At 38.4% G+C, this 14,994-nt stretch overlaps 1 protein-coding gene across 4 annotated transcripts in view; it reads right to left on the bottom strand.

The window, feature by feature from the left end:
* Positions 1-2,517: 2,517 nt before the first annotated feature.
* Positions 2,518-14,994, bottom strand: part of APC (APC regulator of WNT signaling pathway) — a 76,662-nt gene continuing 64,185 nt past the window's right edge. For all 4 annotated transcript variants that reach the window (XM_035310728.1, XM_035310730.1, XM_035310731.1 and 1 more), the window contains one exon: positions 2,518-14,605. In XM_035310728.1, coding sequence (XP_035166619.1) covers positions 8,038-14,605 — 6,568 coding nt within the window. In that variant the 3' untranslated portion in view covers positions 2,518-8,037. The remainder of the gene's footprint in view (positions 14,606-14,994) is intronic.

The following is a 14,994-nucleotide window of genomic DNA, read 5'->3' as shown; positions in this document are numbered from 1 at the left end:
GATAAATGGTTTGAGCTGCATCAGTACTGCCATGTTTTACTGAAAGTGTCGCGTACAGATGTCAGTTTATTCAGATCTAGCCTACGTGTTCAGTTTTCTCTAACCCAGTGTTACACTGCATAGTCAGTCATGCTAGAAATGCCTCTATAATAGGTGGACTAGTGAAGTCATTCAGGAGTGTTTTCAGCTAGATGGGTGCAAGAGATCTGTAGTGGACTGCAGATAAAATGCGTAACAAAAAGGGGATGCAGAGAGAGGTATTAATTGGTCCAACAGACACTGAAAGGAAGAGAGCAAGCTAAGAAGGATTTTCTCTGCAATCTTTATAAACTAGGATTCAAAAATACGTTTTAAACTTAAATATGGGGTCTGGAAAAAAAGTGTTCAAAATGGAAACGTACTTCATGCTCGAGACCGAAGTACAGACAGGTGTAAAACTGATCTCTTGAACAGAGAACTTTCATCAGCATAGAGGGAGAAGAATGCTGTCCTTCATTCATATCTGTAAAACTAGTATTTACTTACCATGAAGTTTCAATTTTCAGAGCGAGCCATTCCATTCTTGGTATGCTCCACTTTGCAGTATTTGTACCTCTTTCCCCAAAGGAGTGGTTATTTTAAATACAGACTCTACTCCTTTTTTTTTTTTTTCTGTCTTAACAAGCCGAAATCCTGTCTTTAACCTTAGCATTTTCTGGAGATGTACTACCTCATGCCCGTCCTGCAGAGACAGCAGCTATACAACTGTCATTATTAATCAGTAAAAGCATTGGTTCTGTTCATCTTTATGCTAGAAGCCCACAATCAATCTTAATAGCCTGTATATCCTTTGGATGAAAAAAAACATCCCCAAGATTTCTAAGGCCACATTAAGTGAAGGTGTTTCATCTGTGTCAGTGCTGCACGAGAGCAGCTGACAATCAGAGTTGCCTTGAAACAGTCCCTGACTTGTACTCTCTCAGAGCTAGAAGTCTTTTGGATTACTTCACCTAGACCCATCTCTTGACTTACGTGGACTAAATAAGAACGCAGAGCAGTCTGTATACAGTATTTCACAGAGGTACTGGGGAAACTGTCAGGCACCATGTTCCCAATCGACTCTATCCAAATCCCTGTTTAGCTGGCAACAGTGGAATTGGCAAAACTGCAATAGAAAAATGTGTATTTCTACAGACCTCTCATTCCTTAGTAATTGCAAAGACTATGTCTCTAACTTACGGATCTTGGTTTTACACCCAGTCATTCTCTGGCCTTGTTCTTGCCCTGTAGAACAGCTGACAGCTGTGTAAAGTCACAGCTGTGTAAACTCGGTTTTTAGGATAAAAAGGAACCATCAATCATCCAGATGCATATGACACCATAACGTAGTATTTGCACTGAACTCATAGCTTTCACTTAAGCTAGAGGATTTCTGTTGCTAAGACTTCCAAATAATCTAAAAAAAAATCAAATAATCTGTCATTTTCATTCAACTGCTCAGTTATTAGTAGGAACAGAAAGATGCCAACCCCCTTTCATCATGCAATGGAATTAAAAAAAGAAGTTTACGTCCATTTATATTATGGCTCAGTTTTTTATCTACCTTCCTGCTCTTCCATATTACACGTCTCCCATCACAGACCTTAGTAACAATCTAGGTAGGATGCACAAAGCCTGAATTCTGTTTATTGCATACCTAAGATGCCTTTCCCCCTCACCCCAAGCAGTATGTTATTTTGCACAGAGCATTGTTAGCAGGGACGGAATTAGGCATAAACTACCTTCATTTCTGTTAAATGTAAATCACTCAAAATCCTGTCGTTTTCACAATCCCTACTGACTTACTGTATTACTAGCAAGGAATTTTCTCTTTCTGTATATGAATCAAGACCATGAAGTGTATTTTTCTTTAGACACTTCAAAAATAAGGGACCAGCTAATCAATCCTGAATTTAGACTTTTTTTTTTTTTTTAATGATTATTACTATTTTTTTTTAATTGTTCCCAACTATGTCAAAGTCTAGGATGAATAGAAGAGTGCAAGCCAAGCATATGTATTTAAGTACATGTTTGTGTGTGTGTAGGGAATCGACTAATCTAAGTCCCTTAATAGTCTCCAATCAGGAACAAAATGGATTAGTTAAGAAAAGGCTGGACTTAAATGAGTCTGCCATGCTTAAAAGTCACGATGAAATAAGCTTCCTTGTGAACTTACTGTAAATATCAGGGATTATGGAATTACATGGTATCAAAACTAGATTTTGTGCAAGCCATTTTAAAATGAGACATGGAAGAGAACAGTTATACTGGTGACCTGTGTATCTCCCTCAGCTTTCTTCCACTTGTTTATCTGAAACGTGACTACTACCAAAATGAAACCACATGGTTTCTCAGACCATTAGTTCTGATATGCTTCATCATTGCTTAAGTGTCTCAACAGCAACTTTCTTGTTAAATGAAATCATATTTCTAGTACAGCAAACAGACGCCTAACTTTTAGTAATAAATAGCCAAGAAAAGAATTCCACTCTGACAAGGTGCAATCAGGAGGAAATTTTATATAACACTGCAAGTAATAAGTTATGCATAGCAAGACTAAATTCAGAATTAGTATACTGTGAAGCAAAGTACATTAGAATAGTTGAAGAAAGAATTACAGAGTTAGGATAAAAACAGTAACGCATCTCAGGCAGAAGCAAGCAACAAAACTGAAGGAAAGAATTGTGGGCTGAGTTTGTTAAAGAGAAACAACATTCATAGGTGGGAAAATGTATCTGATCTCAGAGGATGACAACTTAACTTACTTGCAGAGAACCAGCACAAGCTATATGCATCTTAAATCCCACTAGGAAGTAGGGCACAGGAGATACTGAATTTGTATATATCTCTTGAGCTTACAACTCTGAACTGTAGCACGTTTCAGTGAGTGAACAAGCTCCCCCTACACCTTCATGAAATCCTAATTGCAATTCCATGTCCACTCAAGAAAAGAATACTTTCACCAACATCAAAATTAGAAGAATCTCAGATATTGGAAGTGGCAGAAATTATTATTTATCTGTAAACCAGCAGCTACGAGGAAATTTCACAAGGAGTAGATTACTTGCAAAACTATGCTAAGGAGGCATTACCCAGTCTTAAGAGTAAATAAAGAGCACGTCTGGAAAACTGAAAATTGACAGCAGAAAACCTAGGCATTAAACACATACTTGATAATCATCTGGGCATCACAAATTCATTGACACCTACGTTACTGTTGTGAACTCTTAAGCTCTTCAGCACCACACCAAATTCCCTTGCACTTCCAATATGTAACCAAATACAACACATAACCATCTACCTTACCATTCAGACTAAAAACTCAACCTCAACTACATTAACATTCTCTAAGATACGCTTACAGATACAATCTGTTATTCTGCATATAGTAAACTATGAAGCAGGAATGCCATTTCTATATGTGATTTGAAAATAAAGAACTGGGGATATCTCTTCTGGTTATGCTTAAAAGTGCAAAGGAGATGGCTGTGGTAGCAGAGAGTGAACACATTTGGGTGATATGGTATTAAGAAAGTCCTCAGAGCTTTAAGCGCGTGGAGGAGGTCATGCTTCACATTAACTGACACTTCACTTTTGATTCACAGCTTCATCCAAATCACACATCTCATCGAGAACAAAGCTGTCAGACAGGTGGAGGAGACTTTGCAAGGCATTACAATATTGTTAAGTTCTATTTCGGTGGAAGTCTAGGTAGGATTGTTAGAGATATTTAGGCTGTTCTTACTATTTAATGGGAGGTCTGAAAAGACTTTTGGGAGGCATTTACTAACAAAAGACTGCAAGAGCTTGTCTACCTAAACATTTTCCAGATCATACCTACAAGTAGTACTGTCTTCATCAGGGAAGGGATATGTTCTCTCACCCTTCAAGCCTCTTCCAGAAATCAACTAATTGCAGTAAGTCATTTTAATTTTGAAGGATTTAATGTATTTAACATTGCAAATTTTAAAATTGTTGCATACAACTTCACATACGGTAGATTTTTTTTTTTTTTTGGATATTTTGAAGAACAATTTCTTTTCTAGAAACACAAACTATAGACTAATGTAATACTTCTTGTTAGTTGTTAGAATTTCCAGGATGATGGACTTACCTGGAACACAATATATGTAAATGCAAAGTGCTAGAAGGCCATTAGGCAGAAGTTTAGAGTGAACAAGTTAGGGGCCAAAACTTCAATTTGCTTTTGCTGTCTCAAAAAGGGCGAAGAACAGTTCTGGAACTTGGCAAATTGGGTTAAAAGTGCAAGTAATGGCTTGATCCAACCTCTTTCCACCAGCACTAGCTGCTTTTCTCTTCTGCTGGCTTATGCTGCACTTACCTGACCCTGCATGGAGCAAAATCAGCATACTAAAGCAGCACAAATCCTACTACTCCCTCAACCAGTTCTACCAAATACAAGCTGTACCAGTCCACTGAAGGGTCAGATGAGTGCTGCTGCTTGCAGTCTCAAGTTTGAAGCCAAGTCCTGCTACAAACAATATTCCAATCTTGCCAGGAAATCCTGGCAAGGCTGTTGACTTGCAATTTTCAAGCTGGCAGCTCTGACAAGGAGTTTTAAGAATTAAGGTTTCAAGGGAAAATATTCTGATGGAGAACTGCACATGAAAAATATAACTAGATTAGTTCCCTTTTAAAGTTTGCAACAGTTAGCCAGAAGAGCTTTCACAGAAATTTAGCAACAACCTTAACTGCAAGGAGCTAGAATGAACATAGGTATTGAATAGTAAAAATATGCAGGGAGGTCATGTTTCCACAGCTCACATAAAGAGAACAAAACTTCGTTTAGTAAACTAATGCAAAGACAATTGCAGATCTGCATACAAATCACAAAAGTTATACCAAAATCTGTAGAAAGGCAGGCAGTGTATCCCCAAAAACAGGAAAAGGAGCCTTGGCTTCCTCAGCTCCTTACTTTCCCTTGTTTTGCCTCAGCATAAATAAGGTCCTGTTGCCTGCTGCAGCAACTTTATTTAAGTAAAACCAAGGAATAAATCTTTGGCAGCGAAAACCAAATCTGGCAACCACTAATCTAGACATCACTAAGAAAATCCAAGATCAAATATACTTATTATAACTATTTCCCATTTTCCTGTTTTTATATTTCTGGGATCTGTTTCTATAGTTACGCTTAGAATCCAACTTTGTATCCTAATCACTAACACGAATCAAACATCCTGGATGTCCTTAAATATTCTAAAAGGCTCTTAACGGTTATTAAGCATTTTAGATAAGGAATTAGAGACATGTAGGTCTGGCACGGATTTCAAAGGATCACCTAAGCCCATCTCTGCACACAGGCAATATGAAATATACTAAAGTCCATCCCTATGAGATGTTTCCTAAACCTCTTCTTAGAACTTCTATAATGGAAATTTAACAACTCCCATGGGAAGCATATTTCAGTGTTTCACTACCCTTATAGTTGGAAAGTTTATCTCATCTGTCTTTGCTACAAATACAGGCTTGCTTATGAGGGTATTAAGAGAAACTTCCCAATTATAATGATCATGAAGTACCTCCAAGACTATCTAAAGAAGCCACTACAATTTTCAAAGACATTCTGGTGTTTGATATGCATACCATTATTCGTAGTTTCACCTCATGTTCTTTTGATTACCTCAGTTATAAAGCTGAAATCAGAATTTCTATATAGGGATTGAGTTTACCTTTAAATTCTTAGATCAAGAGGACGTAGATGTAAAGCTGGTGCTAACTGACCATCCTGGATTACATGGTATACCTTCATATTAGTAGTTTAAAAGCCCAGCACAAAGAAGTATTACATTGTTTATGGTCTTCCATTTTAAACACAAGGATGGAGTTCTGCATTCTACTCCAACAGCACATCCTGGCTTCAAACAAACCACATAATCTTTGTCTCTATTTCGTCTTTAAAGAACAGTAATACTAAAAGTCTCATGAAGATACTATATGCAAAATATTACCAATGCTAATAGGAGAAGCACTGTTTGTTAACAGATGCACCAAGCGGTATAGAAATAAAGGACGTCTTTAAGCAAATTTGTCAAGAGGCAAAGAACAAAATATCAAATAAGATGCCACGTATTCCAAAAAGGTACTTTTGGTTTTGGCTTTAAATTTAATCATATTTGACTGCTGTCTGCTGATAGTATCTTAACTCTGTTCATAAACAATGCAAGTCTTACGATAAATTTTAGACAAAACTGATTCATTTCAATATTGGATAAGTACAAAGCCACAGATACGATGTACTCTGCAACTGTGTTAAAGCTACCATAAAGGTAAACTTCTCTATTTCAGGGCTTCCTGAAATCAGGGCATCTTGAATCCTGAATATGAATTATTTAGAATGCTAACTTCAGAATAGTCCAGCTGAGATACAACAAAACTGACATACCATTTCATGGTTTGTTCAGTCATGCACAGAATGGTTAATGTTTTGTTATCCTGTGTTTCTACTTTAAACCAATTCTTACCTAAATTCAAACTATATATATATATATATTTAAAGCACAAATCTGTTTTTTCAGCATTGTTCTAGCACAAACCATATTTGCATCAAAAAGGCTTGAGGCAGAAAATGTCCCGGTTTGTGTTCAAAATTGTTTTTCCCCTACAACAGCAAATTTCTTGTCATGGGATTCTTGCTTTGTTTCCCTTTGTATTTTTTTTTTTAAACAAATAAAAATGCATGAAGATTTCAAATAGAATTAAAATTTCATCTTATAGTCACTATTTCACATTCTACATTATATCCCCAATTTTTTTAAAAAATTGCTCTATAAATATTATTCTTATACATACAATATTATTTCAGGCTCGCAGTGATGAAAACAATTATCCTGTTTGGCTTCTGGAAATACCCTGCCTTTAGCCTTGTTATGCACCTGAGATGGGTGAAACTGTCTCAACTATAATTATATTACAGAAGACCTAGGGCCTGATCCTGCAACTGTTAAGCATCCTGCAACAGCTATTTGTCAGTGATAAAGAAGAACAAATACTGGAGGTACAAGGTTTTGCTGGATCAGGCCATAAATGTAAGTGCATTATACAACATATTATAAGGTGACATCTCAAAATAAAGTACTGTATTTTTATGTAATGCAGAAGTAACACACACAATTTACATATAGTAATAATTTATTCTGAAATGTTCATTTTAGTCTCTGTTGAAACATCCCCTTATTCTCATTAATAAAAGAGCAGCCATCTCACCTCAAATACCAGAATATACAACAAGTTACAGCATAGCAAAAAAATTCTACCTACTTTAAGATAAAATCTAGATCAGGTAAAATATTTTTGTTCAAGGTTTTACAGTTACACTTTTTTTTATTATTTTTTATTTTTATTTTTTTTCAGAGCACAAAGGAAGTGTAAATTGTTACACCATAACTATCTATGCACATTATGTGACCACAGAAATGTTATCATTACTTTAGAAAATAACCATCAGTTCCATTCATGCAGAAAAGCAGGCTGGGAATGCTTGTTCAGCAGAAACCATATTACTGTGAATTTCACAGCCACATGATTAATTATTGGTTTAGATGGACTCACAAGTACTAAAACTGAGTATACTTTTTTGCATAAATAATACCAATTCTTCCCTGATGTAGTTTAGTCAGTCTGCAATCTAGAAATGATTGGTAGAGCAGTATACTGTATCATTTCTACCTGCAATGTTCCATGATTTCAAGACAAGCAATATTTAAAGATTATGGGATGGGAAGCTAATTAAATACATGTTAAACATACTGTACAAATATACTTGCATTAGCAATTTTATTTCAAACTGTCAATCAGATATTCCTCCAAAATATTACCAGTGAAGACAAAGTATACTATCAAATATGGCTTCCAGAACAAGGACTCTCTAACAAGAATCAAACCTATTTACAAAAAATAAAAACAACAAAAAAGCAATCCCCATTTTTCTTAAGTTTCATTAGAAACAAAAGTTCTAAGTAGCTGCTATATGTAATACATCAGTTTTATTTTTTGATGTATTTAAACAGAAGTCACCAGGTAAGAGCCAGAGTGACGCTTAGGACTCTGAGTTCCACTGGAGTCTGTATTTTCGGATTTCGAGTCACGTTTCTTTGTGCTGTTGTTTACTGGTGTCGGTATCTGCGACGGCCGAGCAGAACTATTGTCCACACTACTCTTCCTACGGCTCGGATTGTAGTTGAAAGGAGTAACTCTTGCGGCAACAGCACCGATGGGGGAGCTGTGTTTGCTTGAACTACTGGAACTGAATGGTGTACGCTCACTCACAGTACTTTCATTATTTTCTGGTGCAGGAGCAGGATTAGTCTGCAGAGGTTTTGATTCAGTGCCCTTCTTGTCTGGACTGTCTATCTGAAAGAAAGAGTTCAGACGGTTTTCTAAACCAATGGTACGAACAGGAACACTTCCATTCCCTGGATTTTGTTTTTCTTGAATCTCTTTAGAATCTTTGCCATTCACACCCCCTTTCTCTGAAACACTGTCAATAACAGGGGGAGTATTTCCAGTTGGGGACCTTCCAGATCGAGGATTGTTAATTGGGCAGTCCTCAATCCTCACCCACACATCCTCTGTCTTAGAGACAGCTGGTGCCATCTGATAGATCAGGGTTTTGGAATCAGAGCTATTTGTGGCACCCGAGGAAGAATGCTGAGGATCATTCATTATCTGGGGAATTTCATTTTCTTTTATTTTTCTCCAAGTACCTTTTGCTGGTGCTTGGCTTTCTTTACTTTGCTTGTGTCCAGAAAAAGAACTTCCGTGCTGCTTTTCATCTTCACTTTTTGCCTTCTCACTGGATTCTGAAGAAGCTGACAGAATTGAGGAAGAACTTCCAGTTCTTCGCCAAGTGCTTACACGAGGAAGCGATGAGGAATGCTTACTATGTTCACGTTTCCATGTTCCTGATCTATTGACTGGCAATCTAGATGGACTTTCAGAGTGAGAACGAGCTATATCATGACGTTTTGCTGGTCTCCCATCGTATTCTACAGAAGGGCTCAGATTAGGGGGTAACTTTCGCCAACCACTAGACTGGGCAGTTGAATGAGAGGACAAAGACATATCAGGAAGAGAAGGACTTAGAACTGGGGTCTGTAGTTGGGACCTTGTGGGAGAATCTGGCCTGGAAGGAGACAGAGATTCAAACGAAGCAGACTCTTCCAATTTCCGTCTTAGAGTTGGACTTGGAGCTTCTTTAATAAAAGTTGACTGGCGAACAAGGACAGGTCTCTCCGATCTGTCAGATTCACTTCCACTAGATTTTGTGGATGACATTCTGGATAGGTCAGTCTTTTTGTTTGATCCACCACTACTGAGAATTTGGTTTAATCCTTTTGAAGCAGACTCACTTCTTGGAATGCTACTGGTACTCTTCGGTAAGGCAGTTTGCTTTGTAAGGTTTTGCTGGCTCATCTGCCTTCCTGGTGATGTGTATGACATCCTACCTGAACTTGAAGATTTAGTTGAAGCTGTACTAGGAGATGATGTCCTTGGCAACTGAGACAGTTTGTTCGGAGGACTTATACCATTTCTTCCTGGGGAAATTGAGTTTCGGCCTGGAGATTGCAGAGGCCGGCTTAATGGCTGCTGTTGAGGTCTAGAAGGAGTGGAGTCTCTAGATCCTGATCTCGAAGGTCCTTTACTTGATCCACCCTGGTTCAACCCCGAAAGTTGCCTAGTTACAGGAGCTGGCTCAGGTTTTCCTGATGACTTGACGCCTCTTGGAGAACTAGCTGAACTTTGGCCTTCACTGGGACTCTTGGAATTTGTGTTTTTGAGTGGGGCACCTTTTTTGGAAACAGGACTAGTACTTGAAGAACTATTTCGAACTCCTGGAATATGAATCATTGTCCTGCCACGTGAAATTGAAGGCACGCTTGTTTGTTGGGGTTGCTTTAACTGGCTTGAAACTTCTGAATTGGAGCGAGCTTTCCCTGTAATCATACTTTTATATACTTTTTTCCCTCCTTTGATTCCCTTATTTTCAGCTTCTGCTTTTTTAGACTCCAGTGTACTTTTCTCTCCTGGCTTAAGAATTCGTGGACCTTTATTACTAGTGAAAGGTTTTTCCTCTTGGTCTGGAGTAAGATGAAACGGTGACCCAAGGGAAATACCAGATTTTAATGAAAGGATAGAATCAGAGTCTGATGAAGCTTGTCTAGACAGTGATGCAGCAGCTGCAGCTTGATGCAAACTACTAACTATAGAGTTTGCACCTTCTTGTATTGCTTTCCAATCAAAGTTCTCTGAATCAGGTGAGAAACCATGTTCTGAATCTGGCCTCTGTATCTCTCTCAAATCCAGTGTCAAATCTTCTGCCAATATACCACCTATACTTCTGGAATTATTTTTTTCACTTTCGCTCTTTATTCTTGATGGTTTTTTCTTTTTAGGCATGGCAGAACTAATGCATTCCTGCAAAAGATCATCTTCTGAGTCAATACTAAGCGAACTCAGAGAGCTGTTTCTAGAGAAACATACAGGTGTATCTTCAACATGAAATGATTTGGGTGCATAACCAGAAGTCTGTGGTCTGTTTGATTCCATCTGTGAATCAGGAGCCTCAGTTCGCTTTACAGGTTCTCCTTCTTTGTTGTTGTTGTTTTCTTGATCAATATCACTAAGGGAACTAAGAGATGAATTGCGAGAAAAACAAACAGGTGTGTTTTCAATAGCAAAATTCTGCATTTTCTCATCTGTAGCTGCCCCTCTGTCTGGAATATCTTTAGTTGACTGACAGAAAGTTTTAGGCTGGCTTCTGCTTGTTGGGTGTTTTTGACAAACCTGTGTCCGGTTAGTTGGTTGCTGATTTGAAGACTGTTCTGTATTAGTGCAGTCTTTAGCTTCTATTTCCTTTGCTTCTTTCCCTTTTCTTAATTCTGCCTTTTCCCTTGAAAGGTCAACATCATCATCATCAAAGTCTAAAGAACTCAGGGAATCATTCCGTGAAAAACAATATGGAGTTCCCTCAATAGGTGTGTAATGATGAGGTGAATCAAATGCAAAGCTTCCTCTTACACGCTCTTCATTATTTGGAAGTTTGTCATTAAAATCTCTCGCATTATTTTTAACATTCTGTTTCTTTGGGTCTCTGTTCTCTGAATAGCTTCTTTCATTACTAATATTGCTTTTAGGCTCTGTGTTTTTTCTTACACGTGCTCTGTATTCATTGTTTTGGGGAACAGGCTTTACAGGTGATGTTGGCTTCTTCTTCTCACCTTCTGTTTGGTTTTTGTTACTTAAAGATGCAGATGCTTGTTGAATTTGATCCATTATTTTCTTCACTCTAAAAGGTTTGTGACTTTTTCCTTTTGGCATAGCTGAGTTAATGCACTCAGCCAGAATATCACCCTCTTCTGTTTTGTCATCATCCAGTCCTGGGGCAGTCACGGTTATGCTTTTTGCTCTCTGAGAGTCATCTGTACTCCTGCCTTCTGTAGGAATGGTGTCTCTCTTTTCAAATTCTCCTGATTCTGCCCCTGTACCCACACTATCTACATTGGCCAACTCATTTGGTGGTGATTCTATTGTAAGATCACTTAAAGATGTAGCTGTTGAAAAATTTATTGGTGTACCCTCAACACAATATACCCGCGGCATATCATCGCCTGGTGTAAAACTAACATGCTTTTGGGATTGCAGTCTGCTCTGTGAAGGCATAAGTTTGTAAACTGGCAGCTGGCTGGGCTTTCTGGCTACAGGAGGAGGTATTTTTGGAGCAGATGCTTGAGAAGGCTTTTTGGCTTTACGTGAAGACTTCGTTGGCATTGCAGAAATAATACATTCTTCCAGTATTTCAATATCATCATCATCAGAATCATCCAGAATGTCTTTTTCTGCTTCAGAAGGCTTCTCTGCTTTCTTCTCTTGGTTATCCTTTGCATCATCTGATTCTTCAGGTTCTGCTTCATTTCCATGCTCATTTTCATGTACAGGAGGCATTATTCTTAACTCTACATCTTTCTGTATAAATGGCTCATCAAGACTCAGAGCACTAAGGCTAGAAGAGCAAGAAAACCCATCCGGTGTACTTTCTGTGGCAAAGTGTAATAGTGTATCAGCATCTGGCAGTACCTGAACTCTCTGAACAGCTGCATTTACAGCTGCCTGTCTAGGACCAGGCTCTCTCTTTTCTGCACTAGGTACTTTACCTTTAGCTACATCTCTTTTTACCTGAACACCTTGAGAAGGAGGTGGAGTTTTACTTCTGCTTGGAGGCATTGTTTGTCCTGGGCTGTCTGGAAGATCACTCGGACTTATAATGCCACTTACCATTCCACTGCAAGGCTCACTTTGAACTGAACTAGCAATTGAACGGCTTTCAAAACTATCCAGGGAACTTACAGAAGTACATCTGCTGAACATGAGAGGAGTTTCTTGCACATAATGTTCTGGTGGGCTTTTAGGGGTTTGTGCACCACTCTTTGAGGGAGATTTGGCACCTGAAGAAAATTCAACAGCTTTATGTCTAGAGGAATCAGAAGGAGATAAACTAGAAGTTGGAAGTCTACTGGATTTTGTTCTGATATGTTGTGATGTTGATGTGATTTCACTTACTGAGGCTTCTGCAGATAGAGCCCCACTGTTTTCCTTCAGTTCTGCTATCTGTAGTGTATTATTAGCATCTGTCACACGTGTGGATTGATCACGTCCTATTTCATCTTCAGCTGATGACAAAGATGACAAAGAGCTACACCTTGAAAAACATATTGGTGTATCTTCCACACAGTAAGTTTGTATAGTTTCCTGATTAATAGAGGGAGTCTTACAGGAGGCAGTCTTTTGAGCATGACCTCCTCTGCTCTGTGCAGAACTTGGGTGGAGCTGATTCTGTCTCTTTGAAACAGCTGAGGGGGCTGATGCATTCCCAGTGCTTGAGGAAATACGGTCAGTTTTAGTGCTTTGCACCGAAGAAGTCTTTGAAAAAGTAAAAGATGGCTTCTGAGAAGAGGGAGGAACTTCTGTTGAGTATTTTAGACTATAATCAATGGGCTGATCAACATGATGTTCCTCTTCATTGTACTTTATACTATAATTGGTTGGTCTGTCTTCCTCTTCATGTTGTTCCTCCTCAGAGTAACGTTCACTGTAGTTGGTTGGCTTATCATCATCATAATCGTCAACCTGGCACAAGGACTGGTTTACTTTCTGATTCATTCCAAGAGTTGAGCCTACTCTGTTCTGATCTGAACCATTAGATGCTCTTGATCTAAATGAAGAAACACAATCTTGCTGTCCAAAAGGTGACTGGTATTTCATATGTTTATCATCTCCACTCTCAGTGTATACCGGGTAGGCTGCACTTTGGCTCCTTGATTGCCTTTGTTCATTCTGTTTCATTTCATCGTCTATTATATGCTTAGGCCTTGCCCATCTTTCATTCTGAGAGGGGCTCTGCCTTCCAGAATTTAGCTGTTCGTCTGAATACTTAAGACTATAGTTAATAGGAGTGTCTAGCTCTGCATCATTGTCATCCATATGATTTGCACTATGTATCTTATGTGCCAAGTCAGCTGGATATTGACCATAACTACAAAACTTGCTTTCATCATCTTCAGAATAAGATTCAATGGAAGGTTTCATTTGGCCTCTTTTGCCATAGCCATCACTGCTGCTTACACTATTTAAACTATCATTTGAAGCTCTCTTGTATTCCATTTTTGTGTAAGGCACAGGACATGTCCTGCTTGAATTCTCAGATTTAGGAAAGTATGTACTGGAGTGAGTAAGGGCACTGGCTGCTCTCCTCTGGGCATTTCTGTCTTCTGTCAAACAGTGCATTTCAGAAGTGGAACTAGAACTTCTGTCGTCTTGTGGAATATGCATGCTTGTTACTTCTTCCATAACTTTGGCAATTTGGGCTGCAGCAGTAGACATTTGCATTCCTATTCTCTTAGAGGAGTTCCCAGTGTTCTCTGTAGCCGGATGATACGTATTTAAACCTACTGCTCGATCCCTATCAAGACTTCTGTCTTTCTCAGATCGACAATTTTCTATGTTTCCTCTACTGGAAGAAGAGGAGCCAGGCAATACTGTCGTATTTAAATATGGTGAAAGTACAGTCATATTACCAGTATTAAAGCTCTCTGATCTGCAAATCGCATCATCATGACGACTAGAATCCAAAACATACTCACTGTATATGTTCTGCTTATGTCTCTGCTTATTACGGTGAGATGCTTTTGGGCTTAAATTATCAATATTGTCAAAAGTCTCTGATAAATGCTGAGCATCTAGTTCTGCTTCCAGTGCCTTTTGTTTTCTAACATGAAGAGATGGTAAGCTTGATCCTGGAGACATAATATTAGCATCCTTATACTTTGCTGGCCTGTTTGCCATGAGGTTTCTTAGAGCGGCAGCGCTGCCCATTGCTATCATCTTGTGTTTTGAGTGAATGAGGTTTTTGAGCATGCTGACTGCTCCCATGTCCCACAGTGCCTCCTGATCCTTTGCATTACGTGCAGAAAGATTCCACAGGGTCCCACATGCATTACTGACTATTGTCAAACTGTGTGACTTCAAGTGTTGTAACAAGGTTTGTAAGCAGCTGTTCTCTCGCAAGATTTGCCTGGTGTTGAGTAATTGAAAACAAAAATCAGTAAGTGGCATTTCAAATGAATCAGAAACAGAACAAAAACCTACTATGCTACAGGTGAGTTTAGTCCTTTGAAACAATGAATCTAGTGCAAATTTGTCTTATGTTTTCTCTATTCATATAGAACCCATCCAAACCCAACTGATCAAATACTAATACAAATATGAATCACTTGTTCCCACCCTACAATCCCTTTATTAAACATTTTTCCATTCCAGGTGGTTTCCTTTATAACTTAGCAATTTTCTCTTTCCTGGAAAAGTTTCTAGTACCATTCATTATTTACAAGCAACAGATATTGATATTATTGCATATTCCTGTTATCTGAGTGGAATACTTGCCTTATCAAATACATTACAAAT

This window comes from Oxyura jamaicensis, chromosome Z, assembly GCF_011077185.1.
Source record: "Oxyura jamaicensis isolate SHBP4307 breed ruddy duck chromosome Z, BPBGC_Ojam_1.0, whole genome shotgun sequence".
Classification (NCBI taxonomy): Eukaryota; Metazoa; Chordata; class Aves; order Anseriformes; family Anatidae; genus Oxyura; species Oxyura jamaicensis.
The sequence above is the reverse complement of the archived record's forward strand: the minus strand, read 5'-3'. Positions and strand labels throughout refer to the sequence as shown.